Source organism: Ascaphus truei, chromosome 3 (genome assembly GCF_040206685.1).
Source record: "Ascaphus truei isolate aAscTru1 chromosome 3, aAscTru1.hap1, whole genome shotgun sequence".
NCBI lineage: Eukaryota > Metazoa > Chordata > Amphibia > Anura > Ascaphidae > Ascaphus > Ascaphus truei.
Window position 1 is genome coordinate 116,311,519 of NC_134485.1, and position 16,605 is coordinate 116,328,123.

A 16,605-nucleotide genomic window follows, 5' to 3' on the forward strand; every position below is an offset into this window, starting at 1 on the left:
TACCCTACTCTTCTCAGTGTTCATCAATTATCTTCCTACAGCTTGTAAGGGAGCTTCAATAGACATGTATGCAGATGACACAATCTTATGTGTATACAGCCCTAGCCTCTCCGACCTTGAACACATACTTCAATCTGACTTTTTGAGACTTGAAAATTGGATTTCCCAAAACAAACTGTTTTTAAACACTGACAAGACTGTAACAATGGTATTTGGGACAAAGGCTAAATTTTTAAAGCTTTCAGTGACTGAGCTCCAAATCAGAACCAACGCTAATACCACCCTAACTCCTGTTACTAGTTTTAAATACTTGGGCATATGGTTTGACTGCCATTTAACATTTGGGATGCACATTAATACTCCGACATCCAAAACCTATGCCAAACTAAGTGTACTTTACAGGAACAAATCCTCCCTAAGTCTGCTGGTCAGAAAGCATATCACACAGCAGATGCTAATGCAAATTATCGACTATGGGGACATAGTATACGGCTCGGCACCCCAAACCCACCTTAGCAAACTTGATACCCTCTACAATTCAATATGCCATTTTGTTCTCCAAAGCAACTACAACACACATCACTGCGAAATGTTCAAAGAACTAGATTGGTCATCACTTGAGTCTAGGCGCAAAGTTCATCTTTCCTGTCTTGCCTTCAAATACTTTCTGGGCAAGCTGCCTGTCAATCTAAAGAAGCTCCTCACCCCTACCACATGCAGCACTTATCATCTGAGATCTGACTCCATAAGACTGTTCATGGTCCCAAGGCTCAACAAAGTATCCGGCCGCTCCTCCTTCTCTTACCATGCACCACAAAACTGGAACAACCTACCAGAGACTCTCACATCCACCACCAGTCTAAGTTCTTTCAAAACTAAAGCTGTCTCACATTTGTATCTGGTCTGTAACTGTTACATACGCCTGTAGTATATATTATCTCTAACTGTGCATGCAGTGTCTTGTATATAATGTATACCCTGTTCACTTATAGAACAAGCGAAAGAGAAGCCCAATGCTACATCCAATATGACAAAAATACACAGTAAAATACTTAATAATTCTCATGAAAAAGGGTCATTTAGTTTAACCCTTTGGCCAAAGCATTGTAAGCCTGTGAGCCACGACAAGGCAGACCCAGTTCACAGGTCCTAACACTACCAGATAAAATACTAATATACCTCTATTAGGATTAATAGAGGGAAGGAGGAGCCACTAACCTCCAACAGCTGAGACAGCTGAAAATAAGTTAACAAACAACACAACAAACAACAAAGAACCCCAGCAAGCTCATTTTAGGAACCCCTGAGCCCCCACATATATGTATATAAGTGTCAAAATGGAGAGCTATTGAGCGTGGCATATGTATACAACAAGCGACAGAGAAGCCCAATGCTACATCCAATATGACAAAAATACACTGTAAAATACTTATATATTCTCCTTTAAATGGTCATTTAGTTTAACCCTTTGGCCAAAGCATTGTAAGCCTGTGAGCCACGACAAGGCAGACCCAGTTAACAGGTCCTAACACTTCCAGATAAAATACCTCTATTAGGATTTAAATTCTCATTTACCTCTATTAGGAGGGAGAAAGACCAACATTGGTTCCATATCCAGTAGAATGAAAAAGATCTGCTGACTTGGGAAGTGGGGAGGGGTGAGCTTAAAACCCTGGGAAGGAGGAGCCACTAACCTCCAACAGCTGGGACAGCTGAAAATAAGTTAACAAACAACACATGGATCCCCAGCAAGCTCATTTTAGGAACCCCTGAACCCCCACATATATGTATGTTTGTGTCAAAAAAGAGAGCTATTGAGCGTGGCAATTGTATACAACAAGCGACAGAGAAGCCCAATGCTACATCCAATATGATAAAAATATACAGTAAAATACTTATATATTCTTCTGAAAAAGGGTCATTGGCTAAAGGGTTAAGCTAAATGACCCTTTTTCAATAGAATATATAAGTATGAGAATTTAAATCCTAATAGAGGTATTTTATCTGGAAGTGTTAGGACCTGTTAACTGGGTCTGCCTTGTCGTGGCTCACAGGCTTACAATGCTTTGGCCAAAGGGTTAAACTAAATGACCATTTTCAATAGAATATATAAGTATTTTATTGTGTATTTTTGTATTTTTGTCATATTGGATGTAGCATTGGGCTTCTCTGTCACTTGTTGTATACAATTGCCACGCTCAATAGCTCTCCTTTTTGACACTTGTATACATATATATTTTGTGGGGGCTCAGGGGTTCCTAAAAAGAGCTTGCTGGGGTTCTGTGTGTTGCGTGTTCACTTATGTAACTATGTATTTGTAACCATGTATTATTTGTCATCTTAACTCTATGCCCAGGACATACTTGAAAACTAGATGTAACTTTCAATGTATTACTTCCTGGTAAAACATTTGATAAATAAATACATTTAGCAATGTGGTAGTGTGGCAATAGATTGACAACATTCGCCCATGTAACACATACTCGTTCTATATCCATTTTTATTGGTTGCACCTTAATTTCAGATGTTTTTTAAAATCTGTTGCAGATACAGTATGACATGTCATGTGTTTAGATGGTAGAAAATGGATGTTATTTTCACTCATAAAATAATAGACTTATTGTCTTCTTTTAAACATTGTGACGTGAATTCAACAGGGTGATTAAAAAACAATACTAGAAGTAATACCATACTTTAAAACTATAACTTAATATTAGGACCTATTTTTAATATGCTGAGAAGCTGACTTCATTGTGCTCATTTTCACATGAATGGGAATAAAAACGTCTCCAGCATAGGGAAGTCAGCGTCACAGCATATTGAAGAAGGGCCTAAATATAATATAATATAATGAGATTATCTTTCTTCCAAGATCTTTATTTGTTAACACTTGTGCTTCAATGCATCTGGAAGTAGGAGACAGGGACTATAGCATGCATACATATAGCTAGAATCTGGAACATTCATAGATATCACCATAAATCACCAATCATGTTTTGTATTCATGTAGGTGTAACCCTTATTCCCCTCCCCCAATCTCAGATAGGTTCTCCTTGGGAATATACTGCTCAGGCTACGTGTCTTAGTGTGGTGCATACATACTGGCAACAGGGGGCCCTGAGTCTCCCACGATGGTATGGGGGATAACAGGACAGGCTTCTGGGGTTGTGCCTCCGTCTCACTTACTGGTGCAGCGCCTCCATCTCCTGCAGCCCCCAGCTGTATCTACAAGAGAATATCTCCCCTCCTCCCGATACACTTCACTCTCACGCAGGAGTATAAGTAAAAGTGCAGTCTCTTTATTGGTCTCTTCTATTCAGCAGCCAGATCACACAGCAAGCTGTCTCCCTCCAGGTTGTCCCTGGCCTCACTCCCGGCCTAGGGCACCAAGAGTGGGTCTTGCTCTTCCCCTATCCTCTATGCAGGATAGGAGGTGCACCCTCTCACTCCCCGTAGGTAGGCCCCAAGCCTGCCAGTCCTGGCACCTTGGTCTGGGTCACCTTGTCCCTCTCACTCTGGGGACAGACTCACTAAATAGGAAGTGGCAGTACACTAAGTAGCTCCAGCAGGCACCACCCCTGTTTCTTCTGATTGACACAGAGCCTGATGACACTGCCTTCACTGACTCACTGCACTGCCTGAAGTGGGGAAAACCCATGATAGCTCCTGGCAAACCTGCCCTTACGCAGGGATTACTGCCAGGAGGAGGGCAGACCTATAGCCCAAACCACACAGGGCTACATAGGAAGTAAACAAACACGTTTTGCCATGTATGTTGCTGGCCTCTCACGACACCAGTCTTCTCAGATAAAAACAGAACAAAACAAAAAAAGTGCGCAAATTATTATTTCTAGTGTTTTAACCCTTCACCACCGTTGTGTCAATTTAAAACTAAATACAACCTCTAATTCGATGGGTGATCTGCAGCTATATGGACAGGGGAAAACCCCTAGGCACTGTAACACAAAAAGACAAAAGCGCAAACGCACATAGTGAAGTTTGTAAAAATATAGGTGTATATTAATTAGGGTATAATATCTGCGTACATCAGATTAGTTGGTAATAGACATTTCATGTACAATACATGAGTTTACCACACGCCGCACTGCCACTTCCAGGTCTCAGATTGTCTCTCTCACAGCATCCAGAACCGTCTGTCACAGCTGTAGCATGGGATCTCTGCCGCACTGCTGCCTTCCGATCGATATCCTTCCCCACTCGCTGCCGTCACCGCCGCTCGCGGCTAGGATCTGCCTCCGACCGCCACTATGCTACGGAGCAGTATGCTAGTGGGTCACGTGTCCCGCGGGGTTTTGCGACTGGCCGCAAAGGGAGGTTGAGGCGTAAAGCGTGATGGTGGCTTTACTGCAATTTGCCGAGTGCAGCTTTGGCATGAAATCAGTCCAGAGCAGATATTACCACACAGACTGTGGAGATATATTTCTAGATATATTTCTAGGGCTATATAAAACACTTATCCAACGCGTTTCGAAGCTTACGCTTCTTCTTCAGGGAAGAAGAAGCGTAAGCTTCGAAACGCGTTGGATAAGTGTTTTATATAGCCCTAGAAATATATCTCCACAGTCTGTGTGGTAATATCTGCTCTGGACTGATTTCATGCCAAAGCTGCACTCGGCAAATTGCAGTAAAGCCACCATCACGCTTTACGCCTCAACCTCCCTTTGCGGCCAGTCGCAAAACCCCGCGGGACACGTGACCCACTAGCATACTGCTCCGTAGCATAGTGGCGGTCGGAGGCAGATCCTAGCCGCGAGCGGCGGTGACGGCAGCGAGTGGGGAAGGATATCGATCGGAAGGCAGCAGTGCGGCAGAGATCCCATGCTACAGCTGTGACAGACGGTTCTGGATGCTGTGAGAGAGACAATCTGAGACCTGGAAGTGGCAGTGCGGCGTGTGGTAAACTCATGTATTGTACATGAAATGTCTATTACCAACTAATCTGATGTACGCAGATATTATACCCTAATTAATATACACCTATATTTTTACAAACTTCACTATGTGCGTTTGCGCTTTTGTCTTTTTGTGTTCTCAGATAAAAAGTCTGTCACAAACTCTTAACATGGTTTGGTAGGGAACTATGCAGGTGCACACAGGACGTCACTTGCTAACAACTGAAAAAATATGCACATCCGCTTAACCCTCAGAGTGCAATAGGCCCCATGGGGCCAGAGTGTCACGGCCTCTCCGGCACTCGCCTCTCCGGCACTCCGATCAAGTGTCCGCTGCGAGAATCGGTCACGTGATCGCTTCCGTCACTGATAACGGAAGGGGAGGATGTGATCGCGGGACATGATCTGCCCTAACAAAACTAGCAGGATTGCCAGACCCCATGACACAGTAGGTACGTCCTGGAGCACCAAAAGAGTTAAAGGAGCAGTTCCCCATACTTTTTATTTTTTTAATTTTTTATAACATGGGTTTGAAGCATAAGGTCTTCAGAGCTGAAACGTTTTCATTTCAGCTTCGGAGACCCGAGATACATACCTGTAAACATAGCGCAGGTACCATCCCGTACGGAGATATTATTGGCTTGCATGAGGTAGGGTATTTAAATAACCAGGTAGTAATGATGCTTGTGATCCCGGTATGTGCCTCGGCAACCAGGCGTTCTATGGTTATTAAATGCACATGTTTCAGCTTTGAAGACCCCCCTGCTTCCCGCCTTTGTAAAAAAAAAAGGGGGGGGGGAGGGGAGGCAACTGCTGATTGAAAGCAGTTGAAGATTAAAAAGCAGGAAACAGTAAAATGTGAGCATCCAATATATTTAGTATCTTTATTTTATGACAAAAGGTGATTACGGTAATAAAAGAAAATGTGTCTGCATAGGGGAATCTGTATCTAGGGTTGCTCAAAAGACTGGTGCAAATTGTGTGATTATCACTCTGCGTCACTAAGCATCTGGGGGTGGGGGAAGGGGGGTGTTTATAGTAGAAGTTGGAGAAGGAGATAGCACAATAATATATAGAGCTGTATCTAATTTGTGACTATAACTGGTGGTCCTCTCTCTCTGCATCAAATATAGCACCCAGGTCTGCAGTGGTGTGAACCTCCGCTCTTTAATGATAACAAGCTTCATGCATATGCCGCGGGTGCAAATTGCTGCTGATTGAAATTATATTGGAGCAAATTCTTCCACAATACATATTTGACTCCTGATATCTGCAGTTTCAATGTTGTATATTTTTTCGTTTGCAGCAGGTTTGGTGGTGCGCCTGTGTGATAAACCATAATGCATTATTTAGTGTGTTCTGTCTTGAAAGAATTGGTTTATAAATGCACTTATATTCTAAAACGACCCTCTCCCTGGACGTTTTTATGAACAATGCTAAATTTATAATAATGCCGCAGCTTATCATTGGAATTTTGACATTTCAATTTTCCTGTAGCACTTCTACTGGATTCAAAATAAATACGACAGACTTACAAATGACTCAACTTTACCAGCAGTTTCTACAGTATAACCAGTATCATCTAATAACATGCAGGCACTATTGGACCCATAACAAGATTTTGATGTGTTCTGCAGATAACCATTCGGAACCAATGGAAATTGACGGCGATGTGGAAATTCCAACTAACAAAGCAACAGTCCTTCGAGGGCATGAGTCAGAAGTGTTCATTTGTGCCTGGAATCCTGTCAGTGATCTCCTAGCATCCGGGTAAGGCAAACATTGGTTGTTTGGAACAAGTTTGTTTTCTATCCCTAACTCTGTGGAAGCAGGTACAGAGTTGGGAGGCAATGCAACATTTTTCTTTGGTAAACGTTTACTCATTCACAGATTATATGATGGGTCGATCAATATACAATTACACAGTTGGGAAGCAGATGCCATTTGTTTATGTTGTTACAATAAAATATATATAACATAAGATATATCCAAAAATAAATATATATATATATATATATATATATATAAATTCAAATTTGTACCCAACATAATAAATGGAGATGATGAGTTGCATGAACTTACCAGAATTCATAAATGCCATTTCTTCAGATACCAACATATGAAGAGCAGTAATTGAAGAGGAGAACTAGGTTTGAGATTCAGTAATCGTGTGATATTTTTAAAGCTCCATTATTTCTGTGAGACATAAGCAGCAAAATAATATTATAAGCATGTCGTGACAGTGATCATTTACTGTAGAAAATCACCATTCACTTCATACGTGTCAGCATGCACAAAACTACTTGTGCATTTTAGTTCTTGCATACAGTAGTAATAAGAAAGAATCTGTATGAACACCTTCTCATTCGTTGCCAAGTTACTCCCGATCATTTGTTACAGTTTTCCAATTTGCTGGCGTTTAAGCATAACAGATTAAGGGGGAGATTCATCAAGAGTTGGTAGGGGTTGGCGCACCCAATCCAGTGTTAACTACCATTAAACTCAATGAGAGTTAACTCCAGATCAAGTGCGCTAACCTGTACCGGCGTGTGATGAACCTGTTCTTGAGGGCCTTATTCTACATCTATGGAAGTGGCCATTAGAGCCATTGGTGGTCTAAAATCTCTATTGCTGTCAATGTGAATTTTCGACCAAAACCTGCTTAAAAGGCTGCTATGTAGTTGATGGTATTTACCCACACGGGTCTTATTCTATATACTCCAAAGGGGCTGTTCAGGACATATTCGATTCAAAATAACATTGACGTCAGTGAGAATTTTTTTGGGCAAAAATGCCCCGAACAACCGCTTTGGAGTATATAGAATTACCCCTAAGGCGGCGCTTTTAGTGCCGGCGACAGCGATGCGACTTTGCGTCAAAACAAAAGCATTGCCGCCGTCGCGTGCGCTTATAGTAAGCGCGATGGTTTGGTCGCGATTGCTGGAAGTCATCTCAATTTGATTTTTACAGCGACCGCGGCTGACGTCACCGTCGCGTCGCCGGCACTATAAGCGTAGCCTTAAGATATCAAGGAAGATTGACCTGGTTCTCACAACTTGTAAACTCCTTCAGGCCAGATATTCATCAGCAATTCATTGTTCTATATACAATTCTGTGTGTTTCTCTGTTTGCATAATGTGTTGTTTAAAAATAAATGATCATTGCCATGTGGTTGCAAAAGCTCACGTGAAACAATATCAACAAGTTACAATATCTTCCAGTAGGTCTAATAAAATGCAGAACAGATTGCAAAGTTTTCTCCAGGAGAAATTGCATCCTATCTCTCCGCATTATCATCATCATCACCATTTCCCTTTGTTCTTACTTTTTCATTTTAAAGGTCAGGAGACTCTACAGCAAGGATATGGAACTTGATCGAAAACAACAATAGTAATACGACTCAGTTAGTTTTAAGGCACTGCATAAGAGAAGGAGGGCAAGATGTTCCAAGCAACAAAGATGTGACTTCTTTGGACTGGAATGTAAGTTTAGTTCTGCCAGAATTCATTAACATTTCCATGTGTTGCTTTATTAGGTTACTTTTTCCCTTTTTTTTTATTTAGCAGGCTACATTTTAAATATTAAATTATATACTGAAAGGCGCATTTCCATTACAAAAATACTCCCCGCCCCTCCCCCCAAGTGGGAAGCAAGGGATTTCTGGAGCTGGACCATGTTAATTTCAGCACCGGGGGTCCCCTTGCTTCCTGAGATACCTTTAAACCGTCATTGTGCGTCCCCAACTGGGGCTGCTATCGGCCTGACCTACAGAGGTAAGTATATCTGGAAGCAGGGGGAAACTACATCAATTTCAGCTCTGGAGACCCCCTACTTCACACCTACTGTAGTACAACAACGAAATGTACCTTTAATTTCATCCTGCAGTTTTCATAAAAGCCATATGTAACTTTTCTGTGGATGTCTTGATTTCTCTAGATACAGTAATAGGTTTGTATTAAATTGTTTAAACATTTACTTTATAAGGAAGAATTTGGATTCAATCACAATACATACATAATACCTTTTTATGTATAATAGGATACTTAAGGAAAAAGGAATGGCGTAGAGTACAGTTTTGTTCTAAATATTTTTGATATATCTTGATTTCTTATACAGTTCAAGCCCATTATAATGCGATCCGTTACAACGCGAATCCGCTTATAACGCGATGCAAGCGTGGCTCCCAATTTTCGTATTTATGAATAATTTACAACACGATTATTGGTATCTTAAATACTTTATTGTACAATGCATAGAATTGTACATTATTTCTAACGCGATTCGCTTATAACACGATGTGATTCTTTGGACCCCAGCGTTATAAGGGGGTTGAGCTGTACTAAGCAGGAAATCAAGAGCGCAAATACTCCCCAAAAACATGTGGGGGGAAAAAACAAGAAAAGTATAGTGCAATATTGTACAGCTAATTAATCAGTACAGCGACACTTCATAAGTACTCACTCACAATTGTGAAGATAAATACAGGCTGTGCGGTTGTTTCGAGTCACCAACTCAGGGTAGAATTCTTCAATCAGACTTTAAGTTGCATCCTTCAGGAGCAGGATAAGATGCCCATACAGTATGTAGAGGAACAGAACAGAGAGGACACAAATAGCGTAGTTTTTATATATATAATAACAGTAATACACTAGTGTGTTCACTGGGTTTTCACTTAAGCAGGATGTGCGCTTGAACCCTCTTTTGCCTTGATTTCTTATACAGCTGGTAGATGGTGGAAAGTTCTTATATAAATAAATGATTTAAATATAGCTTCCTGGCTGTGTATTGCACAGACCATAAAATCCAGAAGGGAAAAAAAAGACTTATTTCACACCTATTTGCAATACTTAAGACATATGGTTTTTGTTAATACGTACTGTAAATGCTTTGTACAGGGCATTTTATGTTTAATTCTGTTTTTTTACCCTCTACCATTAATTGGAAGGATTACTGAGCTGATTTAAAGGTCTATCTTGATGCACTTTCCAACAAATGTGATTTTCTTCTTTTGGACCTTCCCCAGGCTGAAGGCACACTGTTAGCTACAGGATCATATGACGGCTTTGCAAGGATTTGGACAGAAGATGGTAAGTTAATCTCTCTGAGTCATTTCATTGCACTTCACATTTTGGTGCAAGTATTTCTGCTTCAGGTACAGTACACACACTATTTTTTGTCCGACTCCATTATATTGACTCCATGTTGCCTGTGTACAGGCATACCCCGCATTAACGTACGCAATGGGACCGGAGCATGTATGTAAAGCGAAAATGTACTTAAAGTGAAGCACTCCCTTTTCCCCACTTATCGATGCATGTACCGTACGGCAATCATCATATACGTGCATAACTGACGTAAATAAGGCATGTGTAATAGGCTCTATAGTCTCCCCGCTTGCACACAGCTTCGGTACCGGTAGGGAGCCGGTATTGATGTTCAGGACATGCGGACAGGCTCATGCGCGAGCTGCCGTTTGCCTATTGAGCGATTTGTACTTACTCGCGAGTGTACTTAAAGTGAGTGTCCTTAAACCGGGGTATGCCTGTACTCTACTAAGTATGGAGCAAAAGTTGTATCAATGTGAAAAAAAATGCAGGTGTTTGTTCTCTAGTGTTGTTACATTTTCTGCATTGCGTTTGCATTACATTTAAGAGAGAGCAAATTGTTAGCCAGAAAAGTTTACGGCTTTTTAGGCTTTAAAAAAGAAATACAAGATAAAATAAGTGGCGCACAGAGACGCCGAACTTGATACAATTCATTACAACTTCTCATTTAATTGGTCCCCAACTCCTCCTATTGCTACCAGCTGATGCGCATGGTGCAAAAAATTGGTGCAAAGAATTTGATACTTTGGTGCAGTAGTGTAATTTGCATGAATTTTACTCCAAATTTGCCTTTTTTACACCATCCTCATGGTGGTAGTTACAATATCCCACCAAGACAAATTTCCTGGGCTACGGCGGTGTAGAGTTAGATTTTTTTCCAACCTTATTTCTTATATTACTGTGAATATTCTAGTATTAAGACACAGATTTACTTCATAATGCTAAACCTTAGCGCAGATTAAAGCACAATTCAAAATAGTGAATAACGAGTGTGAATACTCCGTTTTTAAACATTATAGCAGCTCTGGAAAGGAATGGGACAATTCTCCATGGCCGTTTAGCCGCTATGGGACAGTTAGCTGCCGGCCATTTCACCGCATGGTTTAATTTTTTGGGGGTTAAGGTTAGGATTAGGGTTTAGGGGTTAAGGGTAGGAATATTAAGGTTAGGTGTTAAGGTTAGGATCAGGGGTTAGGGTTTTTAAAGTTTAGGGTTAACGTTAGGAATTATAGGGATTAGGGTTTTTAGGGTTAGGTGTTAAGATCATAGGTTGCAGTTAACAGCATTACTTAAAATCCCCCAGACTCCCTTGGTCATCTGTGGTGGCAAACTGTCCGGTGGCCAAACGGACGCAGCTAACTGTCCTAAGGCCAATCTGGACTGTTTACTGTTAGAAAAAACTCAAGAGAAGAAGGATAATTTATAAGAAAACAAATTAATTAAACTGTAATCCTTTTTTTTTTGTTTCAATTTTTTTTATGAGGCAATATATAATGCACATTTGTACAATCAAACATATTGTGGCCTAATACAAGGTTTTTTTTTTTCATTTTTGTAACAGAGATAGTCTCATCGCACCCCCGACCCTTCGTCTTGGGTCGGCAGGGCTGGCGTGAGAGTGGAAACAGAGAAAGAGAAGGGGAGGGGGGGGGGGGGAAGGAGGATCCCATCCTCCTCAGTTCCCCATAAGGGATTCCTCCCATGTCGCATCCATCGTTTGTTGGGGATAGCCAGCTTTAATCTGCTGTTTGGGTCAGCCATGGTTCCCATATTTTATAGAAGGGTACCGTTTTCCGCTTTAGGAAGGTCGATATCTTTTCCATCAGCATTACCTCTTGGATTCTCTTGGGGGGGGGGGGGGGAGACACCTTCTTCCATGAGGCTGCCACCGCACATCTAGCCGCCGTGAGAATGAAGGAGATCAATTTTCTTATTGGGCGGTCAATATTCTCAATTGGCCTGGCCAATAAGTAGGTCAGCAGATCAATGGGTATAGTGAGGTCTGTGACCTCTTTAATTATAGACTATGGTTTCCCAGTATTTCTGAATTTCTGGACATGACCACCAGATGTGGGCCATCACCCTTTTGACCGCAGCCTCTCCAACATAGGTCGGAGGCCAGAGGGTAGATTTGATTTATTCTGACTGGAGTAAGATATCAGCGAAACAATATTTTGTATATATTTTCTTTGATTGTGGTACATATGGAAGTTCCTTAGGCTGATTCCCAAATACTTTCCCAATCCTCTCGGTCTATAACTATATCCAATTCTGCTGCCCAATTAAGCATGTAGTCATGGACGGGGGCCTCTGTCGCCCTCTCCAATTCTGCATAAATTTGTGTTATGAGACCTTTTTGGTGGGCTGTTTCCTTGCACAGCCTTTCAAAGTTAGTGAGAGGGGGAAATGCCAATGTTGGGGATAATGTTTGAATGAAATGCCGAATTTGGAGGTATTTAAAGACATTCAGTCCTACTATTTCATATTTATTTTGTAATCTTTGATAACTCAGGAATTGCCCTAAGCTCAGGAAGTCGGCAACCGCCCTTAATTTGTTAGTCGTAAATTGATCAAATTGTCTGGGCTCACAGCCAGGTGGGAATTTGGGATTTTTAATAATTGGGGTGAGTTGAGATTTGGGGGCCGTGGGCTTGAATTTAAGTTTGCATGTCGTCCAGGTCTCCCATGTGTGCCTCATTGGTCCCAATTTAAATTTGCTGTTCTGCATGTCCTCCCTGCTCAGGGACCAAAGACATGCTGGTAGAGAAGGCGTGCCTGCGTATTGCGTTTCTATGTCCAGCCAGCAATATTGGCCTGGGTCTGCGTTCCAAACTACTACCTGTCGCAGCTGGGAGGCTTGATAGTATCTTGTAATATCCGGGACTCCCAGGCCCCCTCTCCCCCTTGAAGCAAGTAGAACTGCCCTAGCGATTCTAGGTTTTTTACCCTGCCAAATAAAATGGAAAATTTGTTTTTGGATATTCTTCAATTCTGAGCCAGGGATGTGGATCGGGAGAGTCTGGAAGTAGTATAGTAATCTGGGGAGTATATTCATTTTCACCGAGATCATTCTCCCAATCCATGATATTTGGTATGCTCCCCACTTATCTAGGTCTTGTTTAATTTTCCGAAATAGTGCTGGATAATTATGTTGATATAAGGATTGGTAGTGCCCCGATATCTTTACTCCCAAATATTTGATATAAGAGCAACTCCATCGGTAGTTAAAGTTTAGCTTTAGGAGTTTCACCTCTGGCTCTGGCAGGTTTAAGTTCAGCGCTTCGGATTTGTCACTATTGATTTTGAACCTGTAATCTTTTAAGGGACCCTGGTCCATATTTATTAAGCATTTTTTCTACCATAAATCACCTTACAACACTGGAAGTCTTATGGCAGAAGACTGTTTAGTAAATATTTCCCCCGGTATATTTCATAAGGTTACAATTGACAGATTTATCATAATGACAAATACCATGAGTCCATTTTAACTGGACAGAATATCCCTAATGGAAGGGGTAGTTTTTGTTTCCTTGATACATACCTGGAGCTGTACTTACTGCTCAAATCTCCACCATTACATATGTTTAGGTGACAGATGTATGCACAATGTTAAAGCAATACCATAAAGGAGCAGTCCCACCTTCACTCCAACCCTTTTTTTTATATAGGCGTGAAACAGGGGAACCCCAAAACTGAACTGATTTCAGATCCGGGGACCCACTGCTTCCTGAGATGCTTATTGGCCAATGTGCCACTGGTACTTTATGGAGGTTTAAAACCGCTGAGTCATACAGGCCAATGGGAAGCTGCAATGGATGGCAGAAGATTTAAACCTCCATTTTGTTAGCCCTCAAGGAGAACGAACCGGTGGCACCTTCCCTTGTAAATATCTCTGGAAGCATGGGTTCCCGGACGTGAAATAAATGAAGTTCATCTCCGAAGACCCACTGCTTCCTATCTGTTTAAAAATAATTGAGCAAAAAAGAAAACAGACTAGCCGGAGGTACTGCTCCTTTAAGAAGCATGTATCCAATTTCTTAATTGTGTCTTCCCAACTTCTACTGATTTACTGTGTACATTTAATATGTAAGATGCTCTTATACAATATGTTCCATTGCTCGCCTTCGAATTAGAACTACCTTATAATAATCAACCAATAATCAAACCAACATGGCGCCGAGGTGAGTGCACGGGAGCGCGCGGCATCGAGCTCTGACAAGGGAGCAGAGAGGCAGGTTGCAGGGCCAGAGTGGGACATCTCAGAGAGAAGGGCACTGCTGAGAAACTCAACAGAAAGAGCCATCACAGGAAAAGAGCCAGAGGTGAGAGCTGTCACTGAAAGGGAGTATAGCATGGGGATACAGTGATCACCAAGCAGGACCTCCAGAATATGCTTAAGGAAATGCAAGCTGGCTTTCAGTCAGCTCTGGATAGAGCTGAAAAGAAATTTAAAGCAGAAGTTTCTTTACTGGCGAAAAGAACTACAGAGCTGGAAGACAAGATGGACGTTGCCTTCCAAAACCAGATGAATACTAATGATTAAGTCCTACACCTCAACTAAGAGATAAGAGCTGTGAGAGACGGTATAGACGACCTGGAGAATAGGGAGCGAAGGCAGAACCTACGCATTTGCCATTTCCCTGAGTCGGTGTCCGCGGAAGCCCTCCAGCCATAATTTAAGAGACTTTTTTTTGTCAATTGACCCCCAACTTCAAGACGGAGAGCCTTGGGTCCGAGATTCGATGATCCCAAAAGAAGCAGAGATGTGGTTCTGATGCTGCATCAATATGCAACCAAAGAAAGATTATAAAAGGTTGCAGAAACAGAAGCTCAATTGACTTTGAAAATTAATCTCTTCAGATCATCCAGGACCAGTCTAGGTTGACAATAGATAGGCGAAGAGGACTGCGATAGGTGACAGCGGTACTCCAGGAAAAGGCGATTCGCTATCGATGACCTTTCCCGTTCTTTCTTATAGTCAACTACGAAGGTAAACAGATCTCGCTCCTTTACACTGAAGAAACTGCATCTTTTCTGTCGGCGCTAAATCTGGCCCCCAGGGATGGTTCGGGTCAGCAGCGAAGATCTCGGAATAACAACACAGAGGGCAATCGATCGGCCGAGGGGGCGATATCCCGGAGAGGAAAGAGCCAAGATGGGCCATGTCCTTGAAGGGGTCCCGTTGAGTTCCCCTGTTGTTCATCCAGAGTTTGGAAGGCCCAGTAAAAGTCCACAGCCGTCCCCCTGACCGGTGATTCGGCGACCCAGAGTAGGCTATCCCGGATGTGTAGCTATATTTGTTTTCTCCCCGCTTTTCTCCCTGTCTCCATCTATGGGTTCTAATCTATTAAAGGGACTGTCTCATATACGATTTGGAGTCTACTGCCTGTTCCCTGGGTGCCGGTCTGCTACAGCGGACCGGTGGATGAAGCCAGTGAACATGCAGACTGAGTGCCCTGGCGATGGGTGAGGGGGCCTTGGCCCAAAGACATAGAAGGGCTGGTTTTCTGTTTATAGACACAAAGGACACTAAGCCTCATTGAAAGCCAAGAGCAATTACCGCTCGAAAATTAACGTTACTAGACATTGAACATTTAAAGATAAAATACAAAACCTGTTTTATATTTCTATCCGGGAAGACTATCCCTATAAGAGCATTTTAATACGAAAAGTTTTATATCTTATCTGTTCCACGGTTGTTAGTATTGACATGCCTTCTAGGCTCTTTTATATTCTAAGCAAGATGTAGTGAGGGAGCGATCAGCCCCCAAACACTTTCAGCGGGACACACCCTATAGCATTTTATTCTTCTTTTACTAGCAAAAAAAGAGGGGTTGCGATACTGATTAAACGGGATATTCCATTCCAAACATTGGAGGTTACGCGAGATCATGGGGGGAGGTCCCTCATGGTTCACGGGCTTCTCTCAGGCCAACATATTACGTTAGCGAATATCTATGCACCCAACGAGGGACAAATTAATTTTTTATGGGAAACACTGGAATCTATGGGAGATAGCTGAGAGCAACTTCTGATCTTGGGAGGTGATTTTAATATGGTACCAGAACCGGATGTGGATAAGTCCGCCCATTCAGAGCAATCACACTCTGCTATGACATATAGTGTAGCTAAGAAATTTAGACTGCAACTTAAAGAATATGGCTTGTGGGATGCCTGGAGTAGCTCACATAAAGGACTTAGGGATTACTTATTCGCCCCGCATGATTCGTACTCCAGAATTGACAATATATTTGTATCCCCAAATATTTTGGAGGTAATGGTCCATTCAGGTATAGGGCCTATCACGTGGTCAGACCACGCCCAGGTGGCGATCCTGTTCGATCCCACATTTGCTAGGACTCAATCATTTCATTGGAGGATGAACGACTCATTACTGAACTACTCAGGAGATTAGTACACAAATTGGAGACTCGCTCAAAAATTATTTTCATATCAACAATGGCTCTGTAGAATTAACAGCAATACTATGGGAGGCACATAAGGCCACGATCAGAGGACAGCTTACCTCAATAGCATCACACAGAAATAGAATAAAAATAGAAAAACAAAACAATTTCACAGAATAA

General features: G+C 42.0%; 1 protein-coding gene across 2 annotated transcripts in view; it reads left to right on the forward strand.

Annotated features, from left to right (window-relative positions):
* The window catches only part of TBL1X (transducin beta like 1 X-linked), a 359,253-nt gene that overhangs the window by 299,430 nt on the left and 43,218 nt on the right, over positions 1–16,605 (forward strand). For both annotated transcript variants that reach the window (XM_075589381.1, XM_075589382.1), the window contains 3 exons: positions 6,551–6,683; positions 8,254–8,395; positions 9,937–10,000. In XM_075589381.1, coding sequence (XP_075445496.1) covers positions 6,551–6,683; positions 8,254–8,395; positions 9,937–10,000 — 339 coding nt within the window. The remainder of the gene's footprint in view (positions 1–6,550; positions 6,684–8,253; positions 8,396–9,936; positions 10,001–16,605) is intronic.